We start from the raw sequence: 22,937 nt of genomic DNA, 5'->3' as shown, positions 1-22,937 counted from the left end.
GCTTGGACTGAGATCCTGCTCCCTCTGTGCCTGGATTTACTTTCTTAGTGCTTTCTCCTTCCTCATAATGCTGAAATAAAACCATGCCTTCCACTAGGATTTGAAACCTTTTATTTTATACATAAAAATGAAAAATGCTTCCAGCTTTGCATTGGTTTTGTTCCAGGAATGTTCACAGCAGGGGGCTGCACTAATAGGCAGGACTAGCGGGAATGGGTGTTAAGCACCAGGGAATCGTGGCAGGCCACTGCAATGCCCCCGATGAGGTTCAGGAACTCGGGGAAGTCGAGCTGCCCATCACTGTTCAAGTCCAGTTTCTTCATCATCCTGTCCACAACACCCGGGTCCTTCTGGTTCTGCGGAAGCCCAAAGAGAGTTTGAGTTTATGTCTGCTCCTCACCAAACCTGTTCAGTGCCAGAGCACAGGGCTTGGTGGAGGGAGGCAGAATCCAGCCAGGCCAACTCCCGGTGGGAGCAAGCTCATCCCGTTGCCCACCATGGTGCTCAGAGGCCTTAACTGCCATCCTGGGGGCTGCAGCCACAGGAGCCTCTCGTGGCCTTGCTCACCTTTGTGAAGGCGGCCAGCTCGGTGTTCATGAAGGCCAGGAACTCCTTCTTGGAGAGGGTGCAGTTGTCCCCTTCGCGCCCCGCGTACCGCTGGAAGACGGCGAGCAGGGACTCGATGCAGCGCTCGGTCTCCGTGGGCTGCTGGAGCAAGAAGCGGGGTAAGGTGAGTGTGGAAGGGAGCTCTGGGCCTTCTAGAGGAGGAGCTGGGCTGGAGGGGGCCTCCTGCACTTGCTTCCCTGGAGGAGTCTCCTATGCCCAACCTGTCCAACTGCATTTCTTTTTGCCTTGGCCCAGCGCTGCGGTGCAGGAAGGACCCAGAAGGTTGGGGAGTGGTTCATGGAAAATCCCTTGGGGACGTGGCAGCTCCCAGCAGAGGAGGGTTCGGGACTGGGAAAAGCTGATGCTGCAACCACAGTGACCTGCTAGGCTTTGTTGCATGCGCTGCAGCTGGGTTTCTGGACAGATAACCCTGTCCTCCCCCCTTTTCTTCCCCCTGCCCTGTCTGCGCAGGGGAGAGACTGAGTCATGAGAGAAAAATGCAAGCGGAGTTGGCTCCTTCCCCAGCAGGGTTGGACAGGGCAAGGTGGGGGGGGGATGCAGGGCTCCAGTCTGTGGGGCTGGGGGGAGCCTGCCCTTCCCTTCCCTGCTAACCTCAGCATCCTGGGGCCTCCCTGCCACATCCTGCCCGGTCTGAGCCTCAGCTTGGTGAATGTGACAGGGGCTGAGCTTACTCAGCCTCAAGTCCTCAGCTCTTGGCTCCCTTGGTGCTGGGGCGGTGGGGAGGGGGGGGGCAGGACAGTGGAGCTGCAGCCCCGAGTCTGGTGATGGGCAGCGGAAGTACCGGTGGGAGCAAAAGGAGAAGAGGGGAGTGAAGGGGATGGGGGAGAACAACTCAAATGCCCACCCCGTAGTGCCCCACACCTGCAGGGACGCTCTGCCCTCCCTATCAACCTCTGCACCCTCTTCCCCTACCCAGGCCCCTTTCTCTGGCAAAGATTTGGCTCAGCCCTTGGCGCCGTCTGCTCTCTCCGGTGCCAAACCCCGTCTTGCCTTCAGCTCTGGGGCCACTTGTGGGGACAGCGCCTTTTCCATCGCCCTCCTGCCCTTGGGGACCTGGCTCTGCCTCCCCATCCCGGGCTCCCGGTGCACTCACCATGGCTGCGGTGCGAGGAGGGGGCTTGGTTCTGGTGGCAGCCGCGGCTCGAAGTGGCAGAGCAGGAACTGGGGTGGTTTTGAGCTTCACCCCGCAGCCGCCGCCCTTCCCAGCCCTGACTCAGCCCCTTGGGCTGCGTTGGGCAATCGTCATCCCTAACGGCAGATCTGGACGTGCCTGCGGTCCCCAGCTCGGGCTCAGGAATGTGCTGGGCCCCTCCTTCAGACTCTGTCCCTTGGCTTCAGGAGCTTTATTCCTTACAGTTATTCACGCTCGCCTTTTCCTCCTCCTTATCCATTTTCACCCCTTGATCCCTTGCAATGCGTTCATTCCTAACTCGTTCACTTCATCCACAAGCTCGAGGTTAAGCTCCCCCCTGGGGCTGCCTCGCTGTTACCCGGAGTTTCTGCAGTATTTCTTCTTGCTGTGGTGAGATTCGAGCTTCCCAAGCTCTTCCAAAGAGCCCGGCCAAGGCAGATGGGGTGTCGGGGAGCAGGCAGCGTTCCCCTGCCCACCCTGGGTGTCATCTGCTGCCTGTTCCCCCTTGCGGCACCCTGGGAAAAGGGGGGAAGGCAGCCCCATAGGGTTGGGATGCTGCACTGGGAGCTGGCTGCAGCATGGATTTATCCCCAGTGGTGCTGGGCTGAGTTCCTCAGAGGGGCTGGCCACCCTTGTGCTGCTGCAGAGTGAGGGACCCTGGAGGGCTGAAAACAGGGAGACACAGAGGAGGAACAGGAGGCACCCAAAAGGCACCCACAAAGGCACCCAGAAAGGCAAGTAATGTGCCCAAAGAGCTCCGGGTGGCGGCTGCCAGGCACCAGCGCATGGAGCTGGGCTTCCCAGCCGCTCCCCATCCGTTGGGAGCCAGGGAAGTTGCTGGGATACGCGGTGTTTGCACAACCACCCCCAGCTCCACGCCTTCGCTGACGCTGAATCGCCCGCCCGAGGCCGGATTTCCCCGTGAGTCCCTGCCCCGGGCGGTGCCGTGCGGCCCCAGGCGCTTCAAGGGGAGCCTGCGGAGGAGAGGAAGGGATGCAGAGGGCTGCAGGGGTGTGTGCTGCGCCCTGGGACCGCTTCCAGGGACGGGGGCTCTGCGGGAGATCCTGCTGGAGACCCCAGCTCCGCGTCGAGCAGGACAACGGGCAGCAGCAAAACAAGTCTCCTCAATGGGTTTTCCTTTCTTGCCCCAATTTCCTGCCCCCAAGCTCTCTTTTTCCCCATGTATTGGCGGAAAGAGTACTTCCTCCCCCTCTCCTTCCAACCCCTCCCAAACTGGAAACAGCTCAGTCCATGTAAATCAAAAGGATTTTCCAAACCTGGGAGCTGGGGGCAGGAATGCTGCCCCTCTTCTCCTTGGGGTTTGCATTTCCACCTGCATTTTGCAAACTCCTCTTTGCCTTCCCTTAGCAATAAACCCTGAACTGCTCTGAGAGGTGAGTGCCCTTTCCCTCTTTGCACAAGCCAATCCCAACCCCGTCCTGGCTCCATGGGGGGGGGACACACACCTCAAGAGGTTTTGCTTTCCTGCTGCTCTGTGTGTGTTTGCAGTCAGGGCTTTGGCCCCATTTGCAGACAGCCCATCTGGGCTGCCATATGCTTGCCACCAAGGCTCGTGACAGTTGTGTGCGCGAAGGGGGCATCGCTGAGAGCATCGCCCCATGCATCTGCCTGCCCCTGCCTGGGACAGATCCTTCCAGTGCCCCAAGCACTGGGTTCAAAATGTCACTGGGTGGTGGTTTTGGCTGCCCTGGGTGCTGCCTGCTGGGGTGAACCAGGCTATGGTGCCTTGGTTCCTCCTGGCCCGTTACCAGCCTGGTTGCTTTTAAGAGCAGGATGCAGCGATGCTGGGGTTGTCCTTGCTTCTCCCTTGGTCATCTCGCAGATTCGCAGCCCCAGCTGCTGAGGGAATTGGTTCTCTGTTGCTCAAGAGAAAGAAAAAGCCCCCAGCACAAGAGGGATGTGGAGCTCTTCAAGAGAGTCCAGAGGATGGCCAAAAAGATGCTTCGAGGGCTGAAGAGCTGGGGTGCACCTGGACACCCCTGTGTGGATCGTGGAGCACAGCGTGTGCAGGAAGGCCCTGAAACCATGCACATCAGTGGTAAGGGCCAGAGGTATGTGGGCTCCTGGACACATAGAAGGGGGGATTTGGTGGGATTTTCAGCAGCCCCCGCCTGGATTAAATGCCTGGGATTGGGAGGAATGTGTGAGCTGAACTGAGCCACCCCCCCATCAGGCTGAGACCCTTGTAGATGAGATGCAAGGATGAGAGATGTCAGTAAGTGCAGTCATCAGCTATTTATTCTGGTTGTTCATGCAATACATCAGTGTGAAGAAGAAAGGGAGACCCCCCACCCGCCACCATTACCCTGCAGTAACCACAGCACAACTCAGCTGCTTCAAAGCCTCTGCTCAGCTGTTAGGGGAACAGAAAGGTGCAACCAAAAGCTCTGAGTCTACAGGATTTTTTTGGGTTAGCTTTTGGTGTTGTTTTTTTTTTTTTTCTCCCAGCCTTGAGGATTTTAAGGCCCCAATGAGATTGAGATACTGGGAGTTTTTAAGGGGTTTTGCCTTGCAGAAGAGTCATGCCACAGGGTAGAAGAGATAGCAGGGACCTAAAGGATAGAGGGACCCAAGGAATCCAATTAGAGCAGGAAAATGAGTACTGCATTATGGCAGCTGGACATAATGTGGAATAAGGTGGATAGTCATAATGCAGGAAGGCAGAAGCTTCAGGTACTGCAGTAACTGCCTGCCTACCCACAAGCTGAATATGGTACATGGAAAACCCACTTGACACCCTCTCAGAACACCCTGTTAAACTGTGTAGAGATTCCTCTCACGTGTTTGTACTGAGGTCGTGGCACCTCGCTCTTCCCTTTCACGTGCCTGGCGGTGGCGACGATCATAGACCTCAAGGTCCAGCTCCCGTTGGCGCTTGACCCTTCTCTCCCACGCGGGCTCTTCAATCTCTCTTTCCCGGTAAACCCTTCTCTCCTCCTCTGCATCAAGACGCTCCAGGTCACGCTCCCTCCTTTCCAGATCCCCACTGGCCTGCAGTTCCCGGGACACGCGATGGATCTTCACATCAGCTTCTGCAGCCACTACATCCGTCTCTCGTGTCCTCTCAAGCCTCACAAGGTCGCGTTGCCTCCTTCCATCGATTTCAGCCTCATGTTCTTCAAAGTCACGTCTCACTCGTCTCTCCCGTTGGCTGGTTTTTGTACCTCGCTCTTCCCTTTCAAGTGCCTGGCGGCGTCGACGCTCAATGACCTCCAGATCGAGCTCCCGTTGGTGCTTGACCCTTCTCTCTCTCAGTGGTTCCTCCCTCTCTCTTTCCAGGCCAAGTCTTCTCTCTTCCTCTGCATCCAACAGCTCCAGGTCACGCTCCCTTCTTTCAAGCTCCTCCCGGGGCTCCAGTTCGCGGGACACGCGATGGATCTTCACGTCAGCTTCTGCTGCCACTACATTGGCCTCTCGTGTCCTCTCAAGCCTCACGAGTTCTCGTTGCCTCCTTCCGCTGACTTCAGCCTCACGTTCTTCAAAGTCACGTCTCTCGCGTCTCTCTGTCTGGTTGATGGTGGCACCTCGCTCTTCCCTTTCACGTGCCTGGCGGCGTCGACGCTCAATGACCTCCAGATCCAGCTCCTGTTGTCGCTCGACCCTTCTCTCTCGCAGAGGCTCCTCTCTCTCTCTTTCCAGGCAAATTCTTCTCTCCTCCTCTGCATCCAAACGCTCCAGGTCACGCTCCCTTCTATTGACTCTGTCACGGGGCTCCAGTTCCCGGGACACGCGATGGATCTTCACGTCAGCTTCTGCAGCCACTACATCCGTCTCTCGTGTCCTCTCAAGCCTCACAAGGTTGCCTTGCCTCCTTCCATCGATTTCAGCCTCATGTTCTTCAAAGTCACGTCTCACTCGTCTCTCCCGTTGGCTGGTTTTTGTACCTCGCTCTTCCCTTTCAAGTGCCTGGCGGCGTCGACGCTCAATGACCTCCAGATCGAGCTCCCGTTGTCGCTTGACCATTCTCTCTCTCAGTGGTTCCTCCCTCTCTCTTTCCAGGCAAATTCTTCTCTCTTCCTCTGCATCCAAACACTCCAGGTCACGCTCCCTTCTTTTGAGTTCCTCCCGGGGCTCCAGTTCGCGGGACACACGATGGATCTTCACGTTAGCTTCTGCTGCCACTACATCGGCCTCTCGTGTCCTCTCAAGCCTCACAAGGTCGCGTTGCCTCCTTCCGCTGACTTCAGCCTCACGTTCTTCAAAGTCACGTCTCTCGCGTCTCTCTGTCTGGTTGATGATGGCACCTCGCTCTTCCCTGTCACGTGCCTGGCGGCGTCGACGCTCAATGACCTCCACATCCAGCTCCCGTTGGTGCTCGACCCTTCTCTCTCGCAGAGGCTCCTCTCTCTCTCTTTCCAGGCAAATTCTTCTCTCTTCCTCTGCATCCAACAGCTCCAGGTCACGCTCCCTTCTTTCAACCTGGTCTCGGGGCTCCAGTTCGCGGTACACACGATGGATCTTCACGTCAGCTTCTGCAGCCACTGCATCAGCCTCTCGTGTCCTCTCAAGCCTCACAAGGTCGCGTTGCCTCTTTCCATTAATTTCAGCCTCACGTGCTTCAAAGTCACGTCTCTCGCGTCTCTCTCGTTGGCTGGTTTTTGTACCTCGCTCTTCCCTTTCAAGTGCCTGGTGGCGTCGACGCTCAACGACCTCCAGATCGAGCTCCCGTTGGTGCTCGACCCTTCTCTCTCGCAGAGGCTCCTCCCTCTCTCTTTCCAGGCAAATTCTTCTCTCTTCCTCTGCATCCAACAGCTCCAGGTCACGCTCCCTTCTTTCGAGCTCCTCCCGGGGCTCCAGTTCCCGGGACACGCGATGGATCTTCACCTCATCTTCTGCTGCCAATACATCGGTCTCTCGTGTCCTCTCAAGCCTCACAAGGTCGCGTTGCCTCCTTCCATCGATTTCAGCCTCACGTGCCTCAAAGTCACGTCTCTCACATGTCTCTCTCTGGTTGATGGTGGCACCTCGCTCTTCCCTTCCACGTGCCTGGTGGCGTCGACGCTCAATGACCTCCAGATCGAGCTCCTGTTGTCGCTCGACCCTTCTCTCTTGCAGAGGCTCCTCTCTCTCTCTTTCCAGGCAAATTCTTCTCTCTTCCTCTGCATCCAAACGCTCCAGGTCACGCTCCCTTCTATTGACTCTGTCACGGGGCTCCAGTTCCCGGGACACGCGATGGATCTTCACATCAGCTTCTGCAGCCACTACATCCGTCTCTCGTGTCCTCTCAAGCCTCACAAGGTCGCGTTGCCTCCTTCCATCGATTTCAGCCTCATGTTCTTCAAAGTCACGTCTCACTCGTCTCTCCCGTTGGCTGGTTTTTGTACCTCGCTCTTCCCTTTCAAGTGCCTGGCGGCGTCGACGCTCAATGACCTCCAGATCGAGCTCCCGTTGGTGCTTGACCCTTCTCTCTCTCAGTGGTTCCTCCCTCTCTCTTTCCAGGCCAAGTCTTCTCTCTTCCTCTGCATCCAACAGCTCCAGGTCACGCTCCCTTCTTTCAAGCTCCTCCCGGGGCTCCAGTTCGCGGGACACGCGATGGATCTTCACGTCAGCTTCTGCTGCCACTACATCGGCCTCTCGTGTCCTCTCAAGCCTCACGAGTTCTCGTTGCCTCCTTCCGCTGACTTCAGCCTCACGTTCTTCAAAGTCACGTCTCTCGCGTCTCTCTGTCTGGTTGATGGTGGCACCTCGCTCTTCCCTTTCACGTGCCTGGCGGCGTCGACGCTCAATGACCTCCAGATCCAGCTCCTGTTGTCGCTCGACCCTTCTCTCTCGCAGAGGCTCCTCTCTCTCTCTTTCCAGGCAAATTCTTCTCTCCTCCTCTGCATCCAAACGCTCCAGGTCACGCTCCCTTCTATTGACTCTGTCACGGGGCTCCAGTTCCCGGGACACGCGATGGATCTTCACGTCAGCTTCTGCAGCCACTACATCCGTCTCTCGTGTCCTCTCAAGCCTCACAAGGTTGCGTTGCCTCCTTCCATCGATTTCAGCCTCATGTTCTTCAAAGTCACGTCTCACTCGTCTCTCTCGTTGGCTGGTTTTTGTACCTCGCTCTTCCCTTTCAAGTGCCTGGCGGCGTCGACGCTCAATGACCTCCAGATCGAGCTCCCGTTGTCGCTTGACCATTCTCTCTCTCAGTGGTTCCTCCCTCTCTCTTTCCAGGCAAATTCTTCTCTCTTCCTCTGCATCCAAACACTCCAGGTCACGCTCCCTTCTTTTGAGTTCCTCCCGGGGCTCCAGTTCCCGGGACACACGATGGATCTTCACGTTAGCTTCTGCTGCCACTACATCGGCCTCTCGTGTCCTCTCAAGCCTCACAAGGTCGCGTTGCCTCCTTCCGCTGACTTCAGCCTCACGTTCTTCAAAGTCACGTCTCTCGCGTCTCTCTGTCTGGTTGATGATGGCACCTTGCTCTTCCCTTTCACGTGCCTCCCGGCGTCGACGCTCAATGACCTCTAGATCCAGCTCCCGTTGTCGCTCGACCCTTCTCTCTCGCAGAGGCACCTCCCTCTCTCTTTCCAGGCAAATTCTTCTCTCTTCCTCTGCATCCAACAGCTCCAGGTCACGCTGCCTTCTTTCGAGCTCCTCTCGGGGCTCCAGTTCCCGGGACACGCGATGGATCTTAACCTCAGCTTCTGCAGCCACTGCATCAGCCTCTCGTGTCCTCTCAAGCCTCACAAGGTCGCGCTGCCTCCTTCCATCAATTTCAGCCTCATGTTCTTCAAAGTCACGTCTCACTCGTCTCTCTCGTTGGCTGGTTTTTGTACCTCGCTCTTCCCTTTCAAGTGCCTGGCGGCGTCGACGCTCAATGACCTCCAGATCGAGCTCCCGTTGGTGCTCGACCCTTCTCTCTTGCAGAGGCGCCTCCCTCTCTCTTTCCAGGCCAAGTCTTCTCTCTTCCTCTGCATCCAACAGCTCCAGGTCACGCTGCCTTCTTTTGAGCTCCTCACGGGGCTCCAGTTCCCAGGACACGCGATGGATCTTCACATCAGCTTCTGCTGCCACTACATCTGTCTCTTGTATCCTCTCAAGCCTCACAAGGTCGCGTTGCCTCCTTCCATCAATTTCAGCTTCACGTGCTTCAAAGTCACGTCTCTCACATGTCTCTGGCTGGTTGATGGTGGCACCTCGCTCTTCCCTTTCACGTGCCTCCCGGCGTCGACGCTCAGTGACCTCCAGATCGAGCTTCTGTTGTCGCTCAACCCTTCTCTCTCGCAGAGGCTCCTCTCTCTCTCTTTCCAGGCAAATTCTTCTCTCCTCCTCTGCATCCAAACGCTCCAGGTCACGCTCCCTTCTATTGACTCTGTCACGGGGCTCCAGTTCGCGGGACACGTGATGGATCTTCACATCAGCTTCTGCTGCCACTACATCCGTTTCTCGTGTCCTCTCAAGCCTCACAAGGTCGCGTTGCCTCCTTCCATCGATTTCAGCCTCATGTTCTTCAAAGTCACGTCTCACTCGTCTCTCCCGTTGGCTGGTTTTTGTACCTCGCTCTTCCCTTTCAAGTGCCTGGCGGCGTCGACGCTCAATGACCTCCAGATCGAGCTCCCGTTGGTGCTCAAACCTTCTTTCTCTCAGTGGCTCCTCCCTCTCTCTTTCCAGGCAAATTCTTCTCTCTTCCTCTGCATCCAACCGCTCCAGGTCACGCTCCCTTCTTTCGAGCTCCTCCCGGGGCTCCAGTTCGCGGGACACACGATGGATCTTCACGTCAGCTTCTGCAGCCACTGCATCAGCCTCTCGTCTCCTCTCAAGCCTCACAAGGTTGCGTTGCCTCCTTCCATCGATTTCAGCCTCATGTTCTTCAAAGTCACGTCTCACTCGTCTCTCTCGTTGGCTGGTTTTTGTACCTGGCTCTTCCCTTTCAAGTGCCTGGCGGCGTCGACGCTCAATGACCTCCAGATCGAGCTCCCGTTGTCGCTCGACCCTTCTCTCTCGCAAAGGCTCTTCCCTCTCTCTTTCCAGGCAAATTCTTCTCTCCTCCTCTGCGTCCAAACGCTCAAAATCACGCTCCCCTCTATCGACTCTTTCACGGGGCTCCAGTTCCCGGGACACGCGATGGATCTTCACGTCAGCTTCTGCATCCACTGCATCAGCCTCTCGTGTCCTCTCAAGCCTCACAAGGTTGCGTTGCCTCCTTCCATCAATATCAGACTCATGTTCTTCAAAGTCACGTCTCTCGCGTGTCTCTGTCTGGTTGATGGTGGCACCTCGCTCTTCCCTTTCACGTGCCTGGCGGCGTCGACGCTCAATGACCTCCAGATCGAGCTCCTGTTGGTGCTCGACCCTTCTCTCTCGCAGAGGCTCCTCCCTCTCTCTTTCCAGGCAAAGTCTTCTCTCTTCCTCTGCATCCAACAGCTCCAGGTCACGCTGCCTTCTTTCGAGCTCCTCACGGGGCTCCAGTTCCCGGGACACGCGATGGATCTTCACATCAGCTTCTGCAGCCACTACATCCGTCTCTCGTGTCCTCTCAAGCCTCACAAGGTCGCGCTGCCTCTGTCCATCGATTTCAGCCTCACGTGCTTCAAAGTCACGTCTTTCATGTCTCTCTCTCAGGTTGATGGTGGCACCTCGCTCTTCCCTTTCAAGAGCCTCGCGGCGTTGACGCTCAGTGACCTCCAGATCGAGCTCCCGTTGGTGCTTGACCCTTCTCTCTCTCAGAGGCTCTTCCCCCTCTCTTTCCAGGCAAATTCTTCTCTCTTCCTCTGCATCCAACAGCTCCAGGTCACGCTCCCTTCTTTCAACCTGCTCTCGGGGCTCCAGTTCCCGGGACACACGATGGATCTTCACCTCAGCTTCTGCTGCCACTGCATCAGCCTCTCGTGTCCTCTCAAGCCTCACAAGTTCTCGTTGCCTCCTTCCACTGACTTCAGCCTCACGTTCTTCAAAGTCACGTGTCTCACGTCTCTCTGTCTGGTTTATGGTGGCACCTCGCTCTTCCCTTTCACGTGCCTGGCGGCGTCGACGCTCAATGACCTCCAGATCGAGCTCCCGTTGTCGCTCGACCCTTCTCTCTCGCAGAGGCTCCTCTCTCTCTCTTTCCAGGCAAATTCTTCTCTCTTCCTCTGCATCCAAATGCTCAAAATCACTCTCCCTTCTATCGACTCTTTCACGGGTCTCCAGTTCCTGGGACACGCGATGGATCTTCACGTCAGCTTCTGCTGCCAATACATCGGTCTCTCGTGTCCTCTCAAGCCTCACAAGGTCGCGTTGCCTCCTTCCATCGATTTCAGCCTCACGTGCTACAATGTCACGCCTTTCGCGTCTCTCCCTTCGGTTGGTTTTGGCACTTTGCTCTTCCCTTTCACGTGTCTCTCGGCTGCGGCCCTCATAGACCTTGATGTCCCGCTCCCTTTCTTTATCAGTCCTCCTTTCCTGTTCTCTATCTTTCCTCCTTGTATCATCTCTTTCTTCCCACTCCTTAATCTTATGGTTTTCACGCTCACTTTCCACATGTTCAAGGTTATTTTCCTCATTTGTACCTTGTTCATCGATACGTCTTTCTAGCTCACAGGTCTCACAGTACCTGAGGTCAATTTCTAGTGGTTCCTTTATGTATGACTGATGCGGGACTCTCGAATCCAGGCATTCAGGCTCACGTAGCTTGTCGCTCTTCTCTTCAAGTGCTCTTTGTTCCAGCTCACGTAGGTGGTAGCGGCTTCTCTCTTCTGTGAGTAATTCAGGTTTACGTGGCTGATTGTCACTTCCTCTATCTGCTTCTTGTGGCCGCTGGTTTCTGTCATCCTTTGCTGGTCCTACTGGCTCATGTGGCTGACGGCTACCCCACCGGTTTTGCAGTGGTCTTGTTTCATAGCCCTGGCTGCGACTCCTTATGTCTGCCAGTTGGTCTTGCTGTGGCCCCTCTTGATATTTCCTCTCACCTCTCCGCAGCCTGGGCTCCTGTGCTTCCAAGCTTCTGTGCTTGCGGAGTTGTACATCTCCTCGTCTGTTCGGCTCTGGTGGCTGACGTCTTCTCTGGCTGTTCCGTTGGTCGCATGGCTCTCGGCTTCGTTCTTCATACACCTGAGGGATTGGCTCCCTTCGCTCACTGCTTCGTATTGCATCATTTACGCTTTGTGTGTTACGTTGTTGGTAACTCCCCATTTCCTCTAGTGTTTCAAGCTCATTGACTCTGGTGTCTCGTTGCAGTTCAGGTTCACAGAGGGGATGGTCATTATTCTCACAGGTTTGTTCTTCCTCCTCCTGGAGCTGTCGACTGCTCCCTCTGTTCTTAATTTCAGGCTCTTGGTGCAACTTGCCACTGGATGTCAGCTTTGTTCTTTGCAGAAGGTATGGTCCCTTCGGCTGGAACCAGTAGCAGGCTTTAGCCACTCTGAACACCAAAAGCAGGAATTCATTAAAATCAATATGCCCATCACCATCCCACTCCAGAAACTGCAGAATCTTGTCAATTGTCTGAGGGTCACGTGGCTTCTGCAGGGAAAAAACACACAGGGGAACAAAAAAGGTGGCTTAAGTTTCCTGCTCTTTGTCAGGGAAATGCAAAGACAGGGACAACTGCAATCTTTTCTCCTTCCATCTTACATAGCTTCACTTCTATAGTTCATCAGCAGTTCCATGCCTTTGTTCTCCACTTTCCTGGTTGTCCCCTGGCTGCAGCTGCCCGGCTGTCTTTGGGCACATACTGAATCCCTCTACTGGACCCATTTCCTTCCTACCTTTGAAAGAAAAGCATACCTCCCCATGGCTCATCCTCCAGCTTTTGCCCATTGTCTTATGGAAAAAATGAGTTGGAGGATCTGTCAAAGCAGTCAGTGCAAAGGAACATAACTGCTGCTCCCCTTTGCTGAAAGCCTTCCAATCCCACCATCATAAGAATAACCTCCTCTCCAGGAGATTTTTGTAGTCCCTGCACTCCAGCCTGGGCCTCAAGCCCTCCCCCTTGCAGCAGCACTCACAGCTATGACATCTGCAAACTCCCTCTGGATGAACTCTTGCATCTTCCTGTGGCTGAGGTTGGAGCAGTCTCCATCTTCCTTCGCATATTTGTGAAAGAGGCTGATGATGGTGGAAATGCCGTCTAAGAAGCGAGACATCTTCCTGCAGATTCAAGCAAGCCTGCAAGAAAAGGAACAGGCCTAAGGATTTGTGATTTGTTTGCCTCTGAGCATGGAAAGAGGAAGGAGAATTGCTGCGGTCAGGCTGCGTGCGTTAACGGGATGCTAGGTGCCATGACCCATGTGTCTGCTCCTATGCCACGGTGAGCTCTGTTTCACCAGGGCACTGGGAAGAAATCCAAATGCTATGGGGTTTTAGTGGGATGGGGAGTGTCTTCCAAGTGCGTACTAACGTACTTGAATGACGTTTGATAGGGGATGGCAGGATACCTGCATTTATGGATCGCAGGGAGGGAACTGGGGATGGTGACTCAAGAGATGCCCCAAGAATCTGCCTGCACCCATGGGGCTATACCAGCTACTCGTTTTTCCAGGGTCCATGCTGCTGTCTCTGCCTGGTACTGAGCTACAATGGCTTCTTTGAAGCAGCTTAGAGGCTGGCATGGCCTGAGACAAGATCTAGCTGGGTCAGAGACAGAGTACTTACAGGGAATTAAAACAAGCCCTGTGGCTGATGCTCCTGTGACCAGTAATAATACAAAACAACTGATAAAGCTTTCATTACAACTGAAGTTATTGGCAGATAGATTTTTGTCAGATCACTTAGGTCAGAGCTGCTTATTTAGTTTTACTGAGATCTGCTTGGCAGAAAGCAGTGCTCCTGTTGGAGCTTTGTGTCTGGAAACCTCAAAAACCACCTTATTCCTTCCTCCTCGCTGGATCCCCAAGCTTGTATCAGTGCTGAGATCTCAGCGTGCAGCTGGGGAAGCTGTGACCTGTCTGCCTTGCCATCTCTCCAACGTGCGCACACACATGCACACGCACCTGCATATGAAATCCTGTAGAGAACATAAAAATTCTCCAATCTGCTCATTCCAGCAGGGACCTGACCCCAGACCAAAGTAAGGCACAAAGCCTGGCTCCCTCTTTCATTTTCCCTATGAGAAAAGCTGCCTCTAGACATGGCCGCATAACGACATCATGCAGATATCCCAATAACACAAAACAACACCTCAATGAATATAAATGCAAAAGACTCAGAAAATACTGTGGCACGAATGACGCTGCCACCCAACACAAATCCTATAGAAACCATATGTCCTTGCCCAGCAAAGGGTACGTTTCAGGAGTGACTTACCCAGATCGCCAATGGGATCAAGTGGGATTCCTGTGAAGCCGTGCGGAGTGATCGGAGGACCTGAGTGCTTTTATAGGGTCCTTGACGGAGCTACGGAAAGGAGACACCCTTTGTGGACGTTCTCCTGATTCATCTTTGGCCAAGCCCAGCTGCACCTTCACGTCCTCAAACGGGTTATTTAACTTATCATCCCCTTACCTATCATTTTAACCCAGAAATAGCAGTTGCCATGTGGCAATTCAGGCACTGGCTGGTTCCACCTCATCCAGGCTGTAAAGTTATTTTACAGGCTGATTGTATTTCAGATTTTAAAGAATTTAGAGTAGCTATAAAACATATATATGCATGAATGGGAGGGTGCATTTTAATGTATGTGTGCATCTGTGTAGGTATGAATTTATATACGTACCATGCACACACACTCAAAAATACCACCAGGATGAAATTTTGAGGATGACACAGAAGTGCTGGTGGTAGCAGAGCTCACTATGAGCAGAATGGGGACAGTTGAGATCTCTATGGCCCATGAACTTGATGCCACAATACCAGAGATTATTTTTGTTTGCTTTTTGTGCAATTCCCTTAGCACTTTTGGCCTGAGGTTGATGGGATTTGTGTCTGGCTTTTGCTCACAGAAGGACAGAAGAAGACCCAAGTGCTACAAAAACGGTGAAGTGCAGGTGAACAGCAGTGAGATTCCCAAATCCTCCAGATCTCAGCTTGTGTGGGGTCCTTGTAGAGTGTTTTAATTTTGGTAACTTAGAAGCTTCTTATCCTTATGTAATATTGAATATTCTTATTCTTAAATTATGTTGTATTATCCAGGTTTCTGTTGGAATAAACCCAAACCCAAACAGAATACTTTTAAATGCAAAAGTTTGCAAAATGACTTTTCGTACAAGGAGATGTCTGTTCAATAAGCAGCGACTTCACATGGACATGTTTTTCATATTAGATGTTCTCCACAAATTACTTTTATTTCATCTTTACTTGATCTTCCATTACAAATAAAAGCAGAAGCCTTTCTGCTGGGAGGTCGATTCATGTTGAGTCTTCATCTGTTGCCCTAGGCAGCTTTCACTGTAATTGCCTCTACTTGGGGAAAAAAAAAAAAAAAGAAGAGAATTCTTTTAACAGTAAATTAATTAGAGACCATCTGATTCCTTTATTCACACCATCTCTCCCAGTACATTGAGCAAATAAGGAAGATACCAGCCATGCCACCTGGGCCTCTGCTGTTGGTTTTGGAGGTAGGATGCTGCCTTGACAAGCATGACGGAGACATTGCAGAGAGCCTTTAGAGCATGAACTTGTCACGCAGCCTCGGGTGAGTGGCTCATCTGTAAGGTAAGATCATACTGGGTGTAGGAGCCTCATTAATTAGTGCTGGTAACACCTTGGGGATACTCATACAAGTACGTATGAAGGATCGTTACTAACCATACTTCATTTTTGAGCTTTTTTTCAAGATTAAATTATACTTGTGCAAATTATACCCCACCTGTGGGATAATAATACCCTTGGGAAACTGTAATTTCATGGTGGATTGGAGTTATTATTAAAATTAGAGTATTACAGTGTGGCTTGGTGTCCTGTAACAGTCTGTAATCCCCCCGCAAGGGCTGGGGCAGTGCGGGATGGTCGGGTGCCATGTTAGCCACGTGGAAGATTCTGGGTATCGATGTAGGAAAAGGTACATTGTGTTTCATCCATGCGCACGTCATCCCGTGCTTTGCTGCCTTTCTGAGGACAAAGCAACGAGTTTCAAAGCACGTTCTTGGCAGTACTGGAACTCCCTTTGTTTCAAGGGCTTGGTTTTCCCAAAGGTGCTTTAATTAGATGGGACTTGGGGAGGGTTTTAAGCTTTTAAAAAGCTTAAAACCCCCAAGAGGGTGGGCTCCATCCTCCTGCTTCTCACCCAGTTCTGTGCCCATCACCATTTATATAGGTGACCAAACTTCTATTGCATTTGATCTTAGAGGAACTAGGCTCCTCATGTGGTGTATAAATGACCTTTTTTAATCCAGCTTCTTCCTGGCTTGCAAGACTGTTAGACAGGTATTTGTGTCAGTGGGATAATTTTAATGTTCTCCTAAAATGAATCAAAAAAACCCTCTTAATTTCAAATATGATACTCCTGATGGCAAAAAACTGTGTTATTCAGAACAGAGCACATAATTAACATGTACCTAACAGGGCTTGGTGTCTGCCTGAACTGGGAGGTCAGTCTTTATGTTGATGCTGCAGAAGGTGGCAGCTGGAGACAGACTGACTACAGGGGATGGTTTGGTCTGGTGATTTTAGACCCTAAGCCAGAGCTAATAGGAAGCAAAGAGCTATTGAACTGAGACCTGTTTTACAAGAAAAATGGTGTTCTTTGGAAAACGATGTTTTGAGGGATGTCTCAGATGGAATAGGGTTTTGACGGATAGGTGATGGAATTTAAGCCTTGACTCTCCCATTGCGTGTCCACAGCTGTCACGAGAACTTATTATTGCTGCTATGTTTTCTCAGTAGGAGAGCAGAGCGATGTACTTTGTGTCTAATACTTTTCATTTTAACATTGTCACTTTTAAAGCGACTCATTTTAGGGGCGGCCGTTCTGGGGGTAGTTTTGAAACGCAGGTTTTTCTGATTCAGCACTCAGCAAATTGTGAAATTCTGGGGTGTCCCAGAGGAATGACGTTTTATTTCCCAGTGAGGTCTCTGCGTGCTGCTTGTCACCGGCCACAGAGCAGGAGGTGCGGGTGCATTTATCATGTGCTGATTTGGTGATAGGTCACAAGTGAAAGATAACATGGTGAAAAACAGGCTGAGCATCACCCTCCCTGCGGGATCCCGAGTCCTGGGCCTGTCTGGTGGTCCAGCACGTCTGAACCCCCTAATAAACCCCACTGACTTCACCGGACTGCTCATACCCTCAGAGTTATTCACATTCCGATGTGCATGTTTGGACAAGTGCCTGAGGACCTGGCACCCTGAACTGAATCTGAGTTTGAGATTGGCTCTGTTTGTGCATAGTATTTCTTGTCAGTTTTTATCTCTGGCTTCCCAGTTGTCGTTGGGGCTGGATGTACCCGAATCATCATTTTTGCTGTTTTTAATATATTTCCACAATTTTCTTTGGAGAATTCCATAGCTAATAGGGATTTTTGATCTTCATAGCATGCTTCACATTCCCCTTGCTTCTGAGATTATTAATAAGTGAGGATGAATAGGACAAATCCCTCCCATTCAGTTGTAAGCAGCTGTTTATTTTTCTCAGAGCAGACATGAAAACCACCCAGAGCAGATGGATGCTGTCAGGAGTCTGCTCAGGTCGGCCATGCTGTCGTGTCAACCAAAACTTCTCCCCTCTGTGAAGACATCTCTCTCAGGGATGTCCCATCCCTGCCTGCGGGGAGCAATCCATTCACCTCAGCTAAATTGCAAAGGCAGCTCAGCTGCAGCTCCTCGAGGCTATCCATCCCCAGGACACACCTGCCTCTCTGCAGCCATCCTTCCATCTGCACCCTGGAGCAATCTGGCTGTATGTCGTGTGAGGGATGGATGCACCACATCATGGTTGCTCAGAGCCAGGCTGAGGGCACGCTTGCAGTGATACACCAGGACACTGTGCTCGTATGCCTTCAGTTTTATTGCTTTGCTTACACAGGCAGAGGTAGCCTAGCACAGGGTAAGAGGGAAGGTCTCTAAGCATGCATAGCTCAGCACAAACCAGGAGTGGGAAGCTCAGGGCTGACATGGAATTGGACGAGATGTGACAAGCAGAAATGAGAAAACCAGGGTGGGATTGGGCAAACTTTACCTCCTTGCATGGAGCAACAGCCTCAGAAGGAGGAGGCTTGTTTCAGCCTTTACTGCTTTGGTGGCCACTGATACAGAGATTCCAAGAGCTGTTGCTCTATAGCAGGTTGGCTCTGGTGATGAGTGTCGTGCTGCTGCTGTGCTGGACAAGATGGAGATTCTGCCCCACCGTGTTCCTGCTCCAGCACTTTGGCTTCAGGGTGCTGGGGGTAAGCTGGGTCCTGCTCTGCGGACTCTGTCTTTGGACTCTGAGGGAGGTTTGAACCCTGTTCTGGTGCCTCAGTTTCTTGGGCCTGGTGGATTTTAGGGTCCTGCTTTGGTGTCTCAGTATCTTCAGCCTTATGGGTATTTCTGTCTTGTGCTGGGGTTGCAGTGTCCAGGATTTCACTTCTCTCTGGATCCCTTTCTGGTACTTCAGTCCCATCATCCTGATGGGTGTCCTTGTCCTGCTTTGGTGTCTCACCCTCCTCAGTTTGATGGGTTGCCTGGTCCTGCTTTGATGTCTCACCTTCCTGGGCTTGACGGGTGTTGTAGTCCTGCTCTGGTGGCTCAGCCTCCTGTGTCTGATGGGTGTCATGGTCCTGCCCTGGTGTCTCACCCTCCTGGGTTTGGTGGGTGTCCCCATCCTGCTCTGGTGTCTCACCCTCCTGGGTTTTATGGGTATCTTGGTCCTGCTTTGATGTCTCACTGGTCTGGGTTTGATAGTTGTCTGGATCCTGTGTCTCAGTGTCCTCAACCTGATTGTCCACACCCTGCTCAGGGACCTGTTGATTGTGGTGGGCTGTGTGCGGCTCCGATGGCTGCTCCCCACTTGCCTTCTCTTGTGATGTCACCTCTTGACCATCTTCTGGTGCCTGGTGCTGCTGGAGTGGCTTGTAACAAGCCTTGGCCACATGGAAAACCAGGCTGAGCAACTCGCTGAAGTCAACCCTGCAGTTGCTGTCATCATCCAGGAAGCACAGAACCTGCTTGACGGTTTGGGGGTCCTGGGGGTTCTGTAAAGACACAAATGGTGTTGGAAAGCCTGTGAGCTATTCGCACCCTCTCTCTAGGGGCTCTCAAGCAGTCTCAAGGTAGAAATCCTGCCCCATGCTCCCAACCCTGGTGGCTCATGTTGCTCCCTGCACTGATCTCTATGAGCTGCTGGCATTGAGAGAATGAAGAGCTTCTCCTCTTCCCTGCAGATCCTGGGAACTGGAGGCATCTGCGCCTATCCAAGGAAGCCAGGGGTTCTGTACTCCCTCATGGGAGTGCATGGCTTTACGAAACCTACCGTACCCCTGATCCCAGCCCAGGGCCATACCAGTGGTGGGTCCCAGCTACAGGGCTGGATCCTCACCTCTATTGCATCCCCAAACTCCTGCTCAAAGAGCTGCCTCAGCTCCTCCCTGTTCAAGGGGCTGCAGTTGCCGTCGCTTCTGGTGCACGTGTAAAAAGCAGCAATGATGCCATTGATGTTTTCCTGGAGCTGGGCCATCTCCCTGCAAAACTGAGGCAACCTGCAAGAAAACACAGACAAAAAGGGGTTGGTTGGTTGGTTTTTCATATAAATTACTCTTAACCAACACAGCTGAACAGCTAGAAAGAGGAAAAAGAGACAGAGAAGGGCACAGATGAAATGGAATCAGTGTAAGAGAAAGAGGGAGCAAGAAGGATCTCACAGGAAAACCAATCTGACAAACGAAACTGAGCTGCAGAGATGGTGGGGGTGTGGACCAACAAGTGATGGTTGGAGAGGTAAAGGACAGTGAGGCTCAAAAGGCTGGAGCCACATGGTAAGAGAGGAGGGAAAAGAAAATATCCCATTTCTCTTTCTCTGGAGCAGAGCAGAGCAGAGCTGTGAATGGAAGCTGCCTCTAACAGTCCATCAATAGTGTCATTCCAGATCTCATTATTACTTTTGTCCTTTAAGGGATCTCTGCATTGCCAGCTCCAGGGACACTGTTTCAGCTAGAAGCTTCTGCTTTCCTGCTGGTAGAAAAACCAGACAGACCAAAAAGCCTGCCCAAGCTTACCTGGATGAGGAGCAGGAGTGCTGAGCTTCAGGAGCACAGTCTGGAGCAGAACAGCTCTTGGTCATCTTATATAGAGTTCAGGATCACAGCCCGCATCTCCCAGAGGAGACACCCTTAGAGACACCCTTTCAGCAGGGTGATCTGAAACGTCTTCCACCCATTTACATTGTCATGCCCATGTCTTCATTTGTCTCTTTCTTATTAGCTTTGGCTCTGATGCTTTTCTCTGTTGTTAAAGTAAGATCTTTCCTAAGCCTGCCCCACCTGCAGACATATTTCAGAGGGGTTTAACAGAAAAGGCTATTTTTAGCACTGGGTGATTTAGTTTAAGATGATGCCCAAGCAACGCCCGTGCCTCTTGTGTTTGCAAACGTGTTTTGTGAAAAGCAGATCTCCAGTGACTGACACGCAGGGGAGGAGACGGTCTGGGAGTGCTTGCAGGCTGAATAGAGAGGAAAGAAAACGAAGGAAAATGAGGATATTGTGATGCTAAGATCAAAGTGATTCCTGCCAGGAACTCCCTCTTCTGGATCCCAACGGGAGGTAGGCATCGAGAGAAGAAATCTTTTCAAACAGTGCCACCAAGTGGGACTCGGAGTAGGACAAGGGGTGACATCGCTTGTCCCAGAGCCAGCAATCAGCTGGGGACTGCGGGCATGGTGGCCAGCAAGCACCCATTACCCAGCAGGGGAAACTGAGGCACACGGCAAGGAAGGGCTTAAACTCCTCGTGCTGTGGTCAGCATCAGTCCCTGCTGCAGCTCAGTGGGTGAGGCTACTGGGGCCTAGTGGGTTAACTGGGAGCCCCGAAGACCTAAATGAAAGTTATTTCTCTTTGCTCAGGGACATCAATTTTATTGTGCTCCTCTTGTGCTCCAAATGCAGTGTGACCTGAAAGCTGCTCTCTAAGCCCTTTGGGTCAGGCTTTAAGGTGTCTTCACTTAAGCCTTCTTTTTTTTTTTTCTATATTTTTTCTATTTTTGAAGTCTTTCTTTTGGCCAATATGTGGTTAATAAGAAAGACTGGGAAAAAGGTTATATCATAAATCCATGTAGCTTTTAAAGTATGAGGAGTTTTAGGCACAGAAAATGAAATACAGCCAGTTTTGTGCTGAAAAAACCCAAACAACCCGCTTTCTGGAAAATACCCTGCCTTGCTCCATGCCTGGCAGGGGAAAGGTGAATGAGTCCCACTTTATTCATGTGAAATCCTTAAGGTGCGCATAGAAGAGCTTGGAGAGGATAAATATGGGAGGCTGCAGGATCAGGAGGGCTTTGCAGGTTGTCCTGTCCTTTGGCGGTGTGCTGAGTCCTCTTGAGTTCAGGACTTACTTTTTCTCTGGCTGGGGCTATCTCAAGCCATGCCCTTTCTTTCAACTGAGAGGGTTCTGATCTGTGACAGTTTCAATCCCAGCAGCCATCAAGCAGCTCTTCCATCAGCCCAAGTGTGCAGTACCCAAGGAGGAGCCGTGATCTCCTGGGCAGTACCTTTTGCTTTAGTTCCTATCCATCTTTCTATCATACCTGCATGCAAACACACAATTTTCTTCTAATATTGGCATATTGCTGCTAACCTTCTCATTAAGTTGCAGTGAGGGTGGGAGACAATTGCTTTGGAGAGGCAAAAGCATTTAGAGTGTTCTTCCTGGGGCAAGAACGGGTTCTTACTGAAGTTATTTGTAGTCAAACCACCCAGCCCCTGAGCAAGGTGGTTTTTCCTCTTGTAGACAACTGCAGTCAGTAACAGACTTCTGTTGTACTGGATTCCATGAAGCAGGGAAGGTTAGAAGGTTCAAGTGAAGAAGTTAAAAGCACTGCAGGACAGAAAAGAGTAAAATAACGCTTTTTAGCAGAGCTTGCACTGAATTATGTTGAATCCAGGGAGTGGAAAGCAGGTGAGACTTGCTCTAACAGAATCACCTGGCAATCTGTGGATGGTTATGCAAGAGCTTTAAAGTAATTGAGTACCTGATTTGGTGATTCAGCAATCATGGTGATGGCTGAAGACCCACAAATTAGGTCAGGCTTAAAGTTCTCCTGCTGCATTTTAATGTGTAGAACTTCAGGTAAACCAACCTCGTCTGTAATTCTTTTTGTTGAAAGTAGAACTAGAAAACTCGTGCCTCTTCGGGGAGCCCAAGGTTGTTTTCCTCTCTTCTGCCTTGTGGAAAAGAAGAATTGCTCAGCTCCTGGGTTAATGGAGGGGGGAAAGAAAGAAGCAGATGAATCGTGGAATCATAGAATAGTTCGGGTTGGAAAGGACCTTAAGATCATCCAGTTCCAACCCCCCTGCCATGGGCAGGGACACCTCACACTAAACCAGGGCACCCAAGGTGCTGAAGGAGGGAAGGGTGCACAAAAAGAGTGTTGCCAGCAGTTGGGGTGTGTGATTAATGTAAAGGCAGGGAATGGTGCTGAGCTGCTATGGGCTGTTAGGACTTGGGGGTGTTTAAGGTTTGGAGCTGGGTCAGAGTGGTCAGGTTTCTCAACAAAAAATAAAGCAGGAAATTACTGTTTATTGCTGCCTGACTCCGTTCCTGCTCAGCAGGGAAAAGCAGAAGTGTAGGTTAGTGCTGCTGAAGGAAGGAAAGTGCTGCACTGAAGGTTTAATGTGAGAAAGCATTTAAACACAGGGTTTGGAGAGCTGGAAATCTTCGGGGCTCAAATCTTCGGGTTTGCTTTGGGAGGAGAAAGCAAATGCCTGGTTAGTGCCTGCACTTTGAGCAGCCAGGGGACCCAGAGGTTTTATCTGTGGTTGCTGCCTTCCTAACGTGCCTCCTTTGCCTTTTGCTCCTGTTATTTCCTTCTTTATTCTGCCTGCTGGGGGCAGTTTACACTAAGGTGCAGGCTTAACTCCGTTTTCTTTGTTCTATACATGAAGCACGGTTCCTAAACTTTCCCGGGGCTAGAGCCCATTATACAAAGTTTTATCACCCCATCTATGTGGTTATCAGGAGTTAAGCTAATTGGAATAAAACACTTTATTTTCCTATGCTGCCTAGGCATTTCAGCAAGTTACTTTGCTTGCAGCCTTCTTAATTGCTAATTCATTGTGAGGTTTAAGAAGTGTAATACCTCAGCTTTTCTTTAATACATGCTTTCACCTTTTTACATATTAATGAGCATA

The 22,937-nt window shown here is 51.8% G+C and overlaps 3 protein-coding genes across 4 annotated transcripts; all 3 read right to left on the bottom strand.

Moving 5' to 3' along the window:
- Nucleotides 1–141: 141 nt before the first annotated feature.
- Nucleotides 142–1,886, bottom strand: S100A11 (S100 calcium binding protein A11). Of its 2 annotated transcripts, none has more exons than XM_062626287.1 (3): nucleotides 1,721–1,886; nucleotides 568–708; nucleotides 142–356 (listed from the first exon to the last, which is right to left on the bottom strand). In XM_062626287.1, the coding sequence occupies exons 1-3, from the start codon at nucleotides 1,721–1,723 to the stop codon at nucleotides 204–206; spliced, it is 297 nt and encodes a 98-aa protein (XP_062482271.1). In that variant the 5' UTR covers nucleotides 1,724–1,886; the 3' UTR covers nucleotides 142–203. The 2 variants fall into 2 exon arrangements, with proteins under 2 accessions (XP_062482271.1, XP_062482272.1); XM_062626288.1 differs by having other exon boundaries at nucleotides 568–705; nucleotides 1,721–1,885.
- Nucleotides 1,887–8,511: 6,625 nt separating this feature from the next.
- TCHH (trichohyalin) lies at nucleotides 8,512–12,831 on the bottom strand. Its single transcript, XM_062626097.1, has 4 exons — nucleotides 12,694–12,831; nucleotides 10,880–12,208; nucleotides 9,080–10,726; nucleotides 8,512–8,679 (listed from the first exon to the last, which is right to left on the bottom strand). Exons 1-4 carry the CDS (start codon nucleotides 12,829–12,831, stop codon nucleotides 8,512–8,514), a joined length of 3,282 nt encoding a protein of 1,093 aa, XP_062482081.1.
- Nucleotides 12,832–17,611: 4,780 nt separating this feature from the next.
- On the bottom strand, nucleotides 17,612–19,928 carry LOC134167489 (cornulin-like). The gene is made up of 3 exons (XM_062626214.1): nucleotides 19,813–19,928; nucleotides 19,137–19,296; nucleotides 17,612–18,792 (listed from the first exon to the last, which is right to left on the bottom strand). Exons 1-3 carry the CDS (start codon nucleotides 19,875–19,877, stop codon nucleotides 17,848–17,850), a joined length of 1,170 nt encoding a protein of 389 aa, XP_062482198.1. The 5' UTR covers nucleotides 19,878–19,928; the 3' UTR covers nucleotides 17,612–17,847.
- Nucleotides 19,929–22,937: the final 3,009 nt, after the last annotated feature.

The sequence above is a fragment of the Pezoporus occidentalis genome, unplaced genomic scaffold (genome assembly GCF_034315485.1).
Source record: "Pezoporus occidentalis ecotype Australia unplaced genomic scaffold, CSIRO_AGI_Poc_V1 ctg29, whole genome shotgun sequence".
NCBI classification, from domain to species: Eukaryota; Metazoa; Chordata; class Aves; order Psittaciformes; family Psittacidae; genus Pezoporus; species Pezoporus occidentalis.
Note: the sequence above shows the minus strand (reverse complement) of the source record. Positions and strands in the feature narration are given on the sequence as shown.

Excerpts from the sequence above, each read along its gene's own strand:
- S100A11 (XM_062626287.1), bottom strand. Across the intron at positions 357-567 it reads AGCTGGCCGCCTTCACAAAG|AACCAGAAGGACCCGGGTGT; the intron begins GTGAGCAAGGCC and ends GGGCTTCCGCAG.
- TCHH (XM_062626097.1), bottom strand. The coding sequence starts at position 12,831 with ATGTCTCGCTTCTTAGACGGCATTTCCACCATCATCAGCCTCTTTCAC. Across the intron at positions 12,209-12,693 it reads AGTTTGCAGATGTCATAGCT|AAGCCACGTGACCCTCAGAC; the intron begins GTGAGTGCTGCT and ends TTTTCCCTGCAG. Across the intron at positions 10,727-10,879 it reads AACTGGAGACCCGTGAAAGA|GCACGTGAAAGGGAAGAGCG; the intron begins GTCGATAGAAGG and ends CGACGCCGCCAG.
- LOC134167489 (XM_062626214.1), bottom strand. The coding sequence starts at position 19,877 with ATGACCAAGAGCTGTTCTGCTCCAGACTGTGCTCCTGAAGCTCAGCAC. Across the intron at positions 19,297-19,812 it reads CACTCCTGCTCCTCATCCAG|GTTGCCTCAGTTTTGCAGGG; the intron begins GTAAGCTTGGGC and ends GTTTTCTTGCAG. Across the intron at positions 18,793-19,136 it reads AGTTTGGGGATGCAATAGAG|AACCCCCAGGACCCCCAAAC; the intron begins GTGAGGATCCAG and ends GTGTCTTTACAG.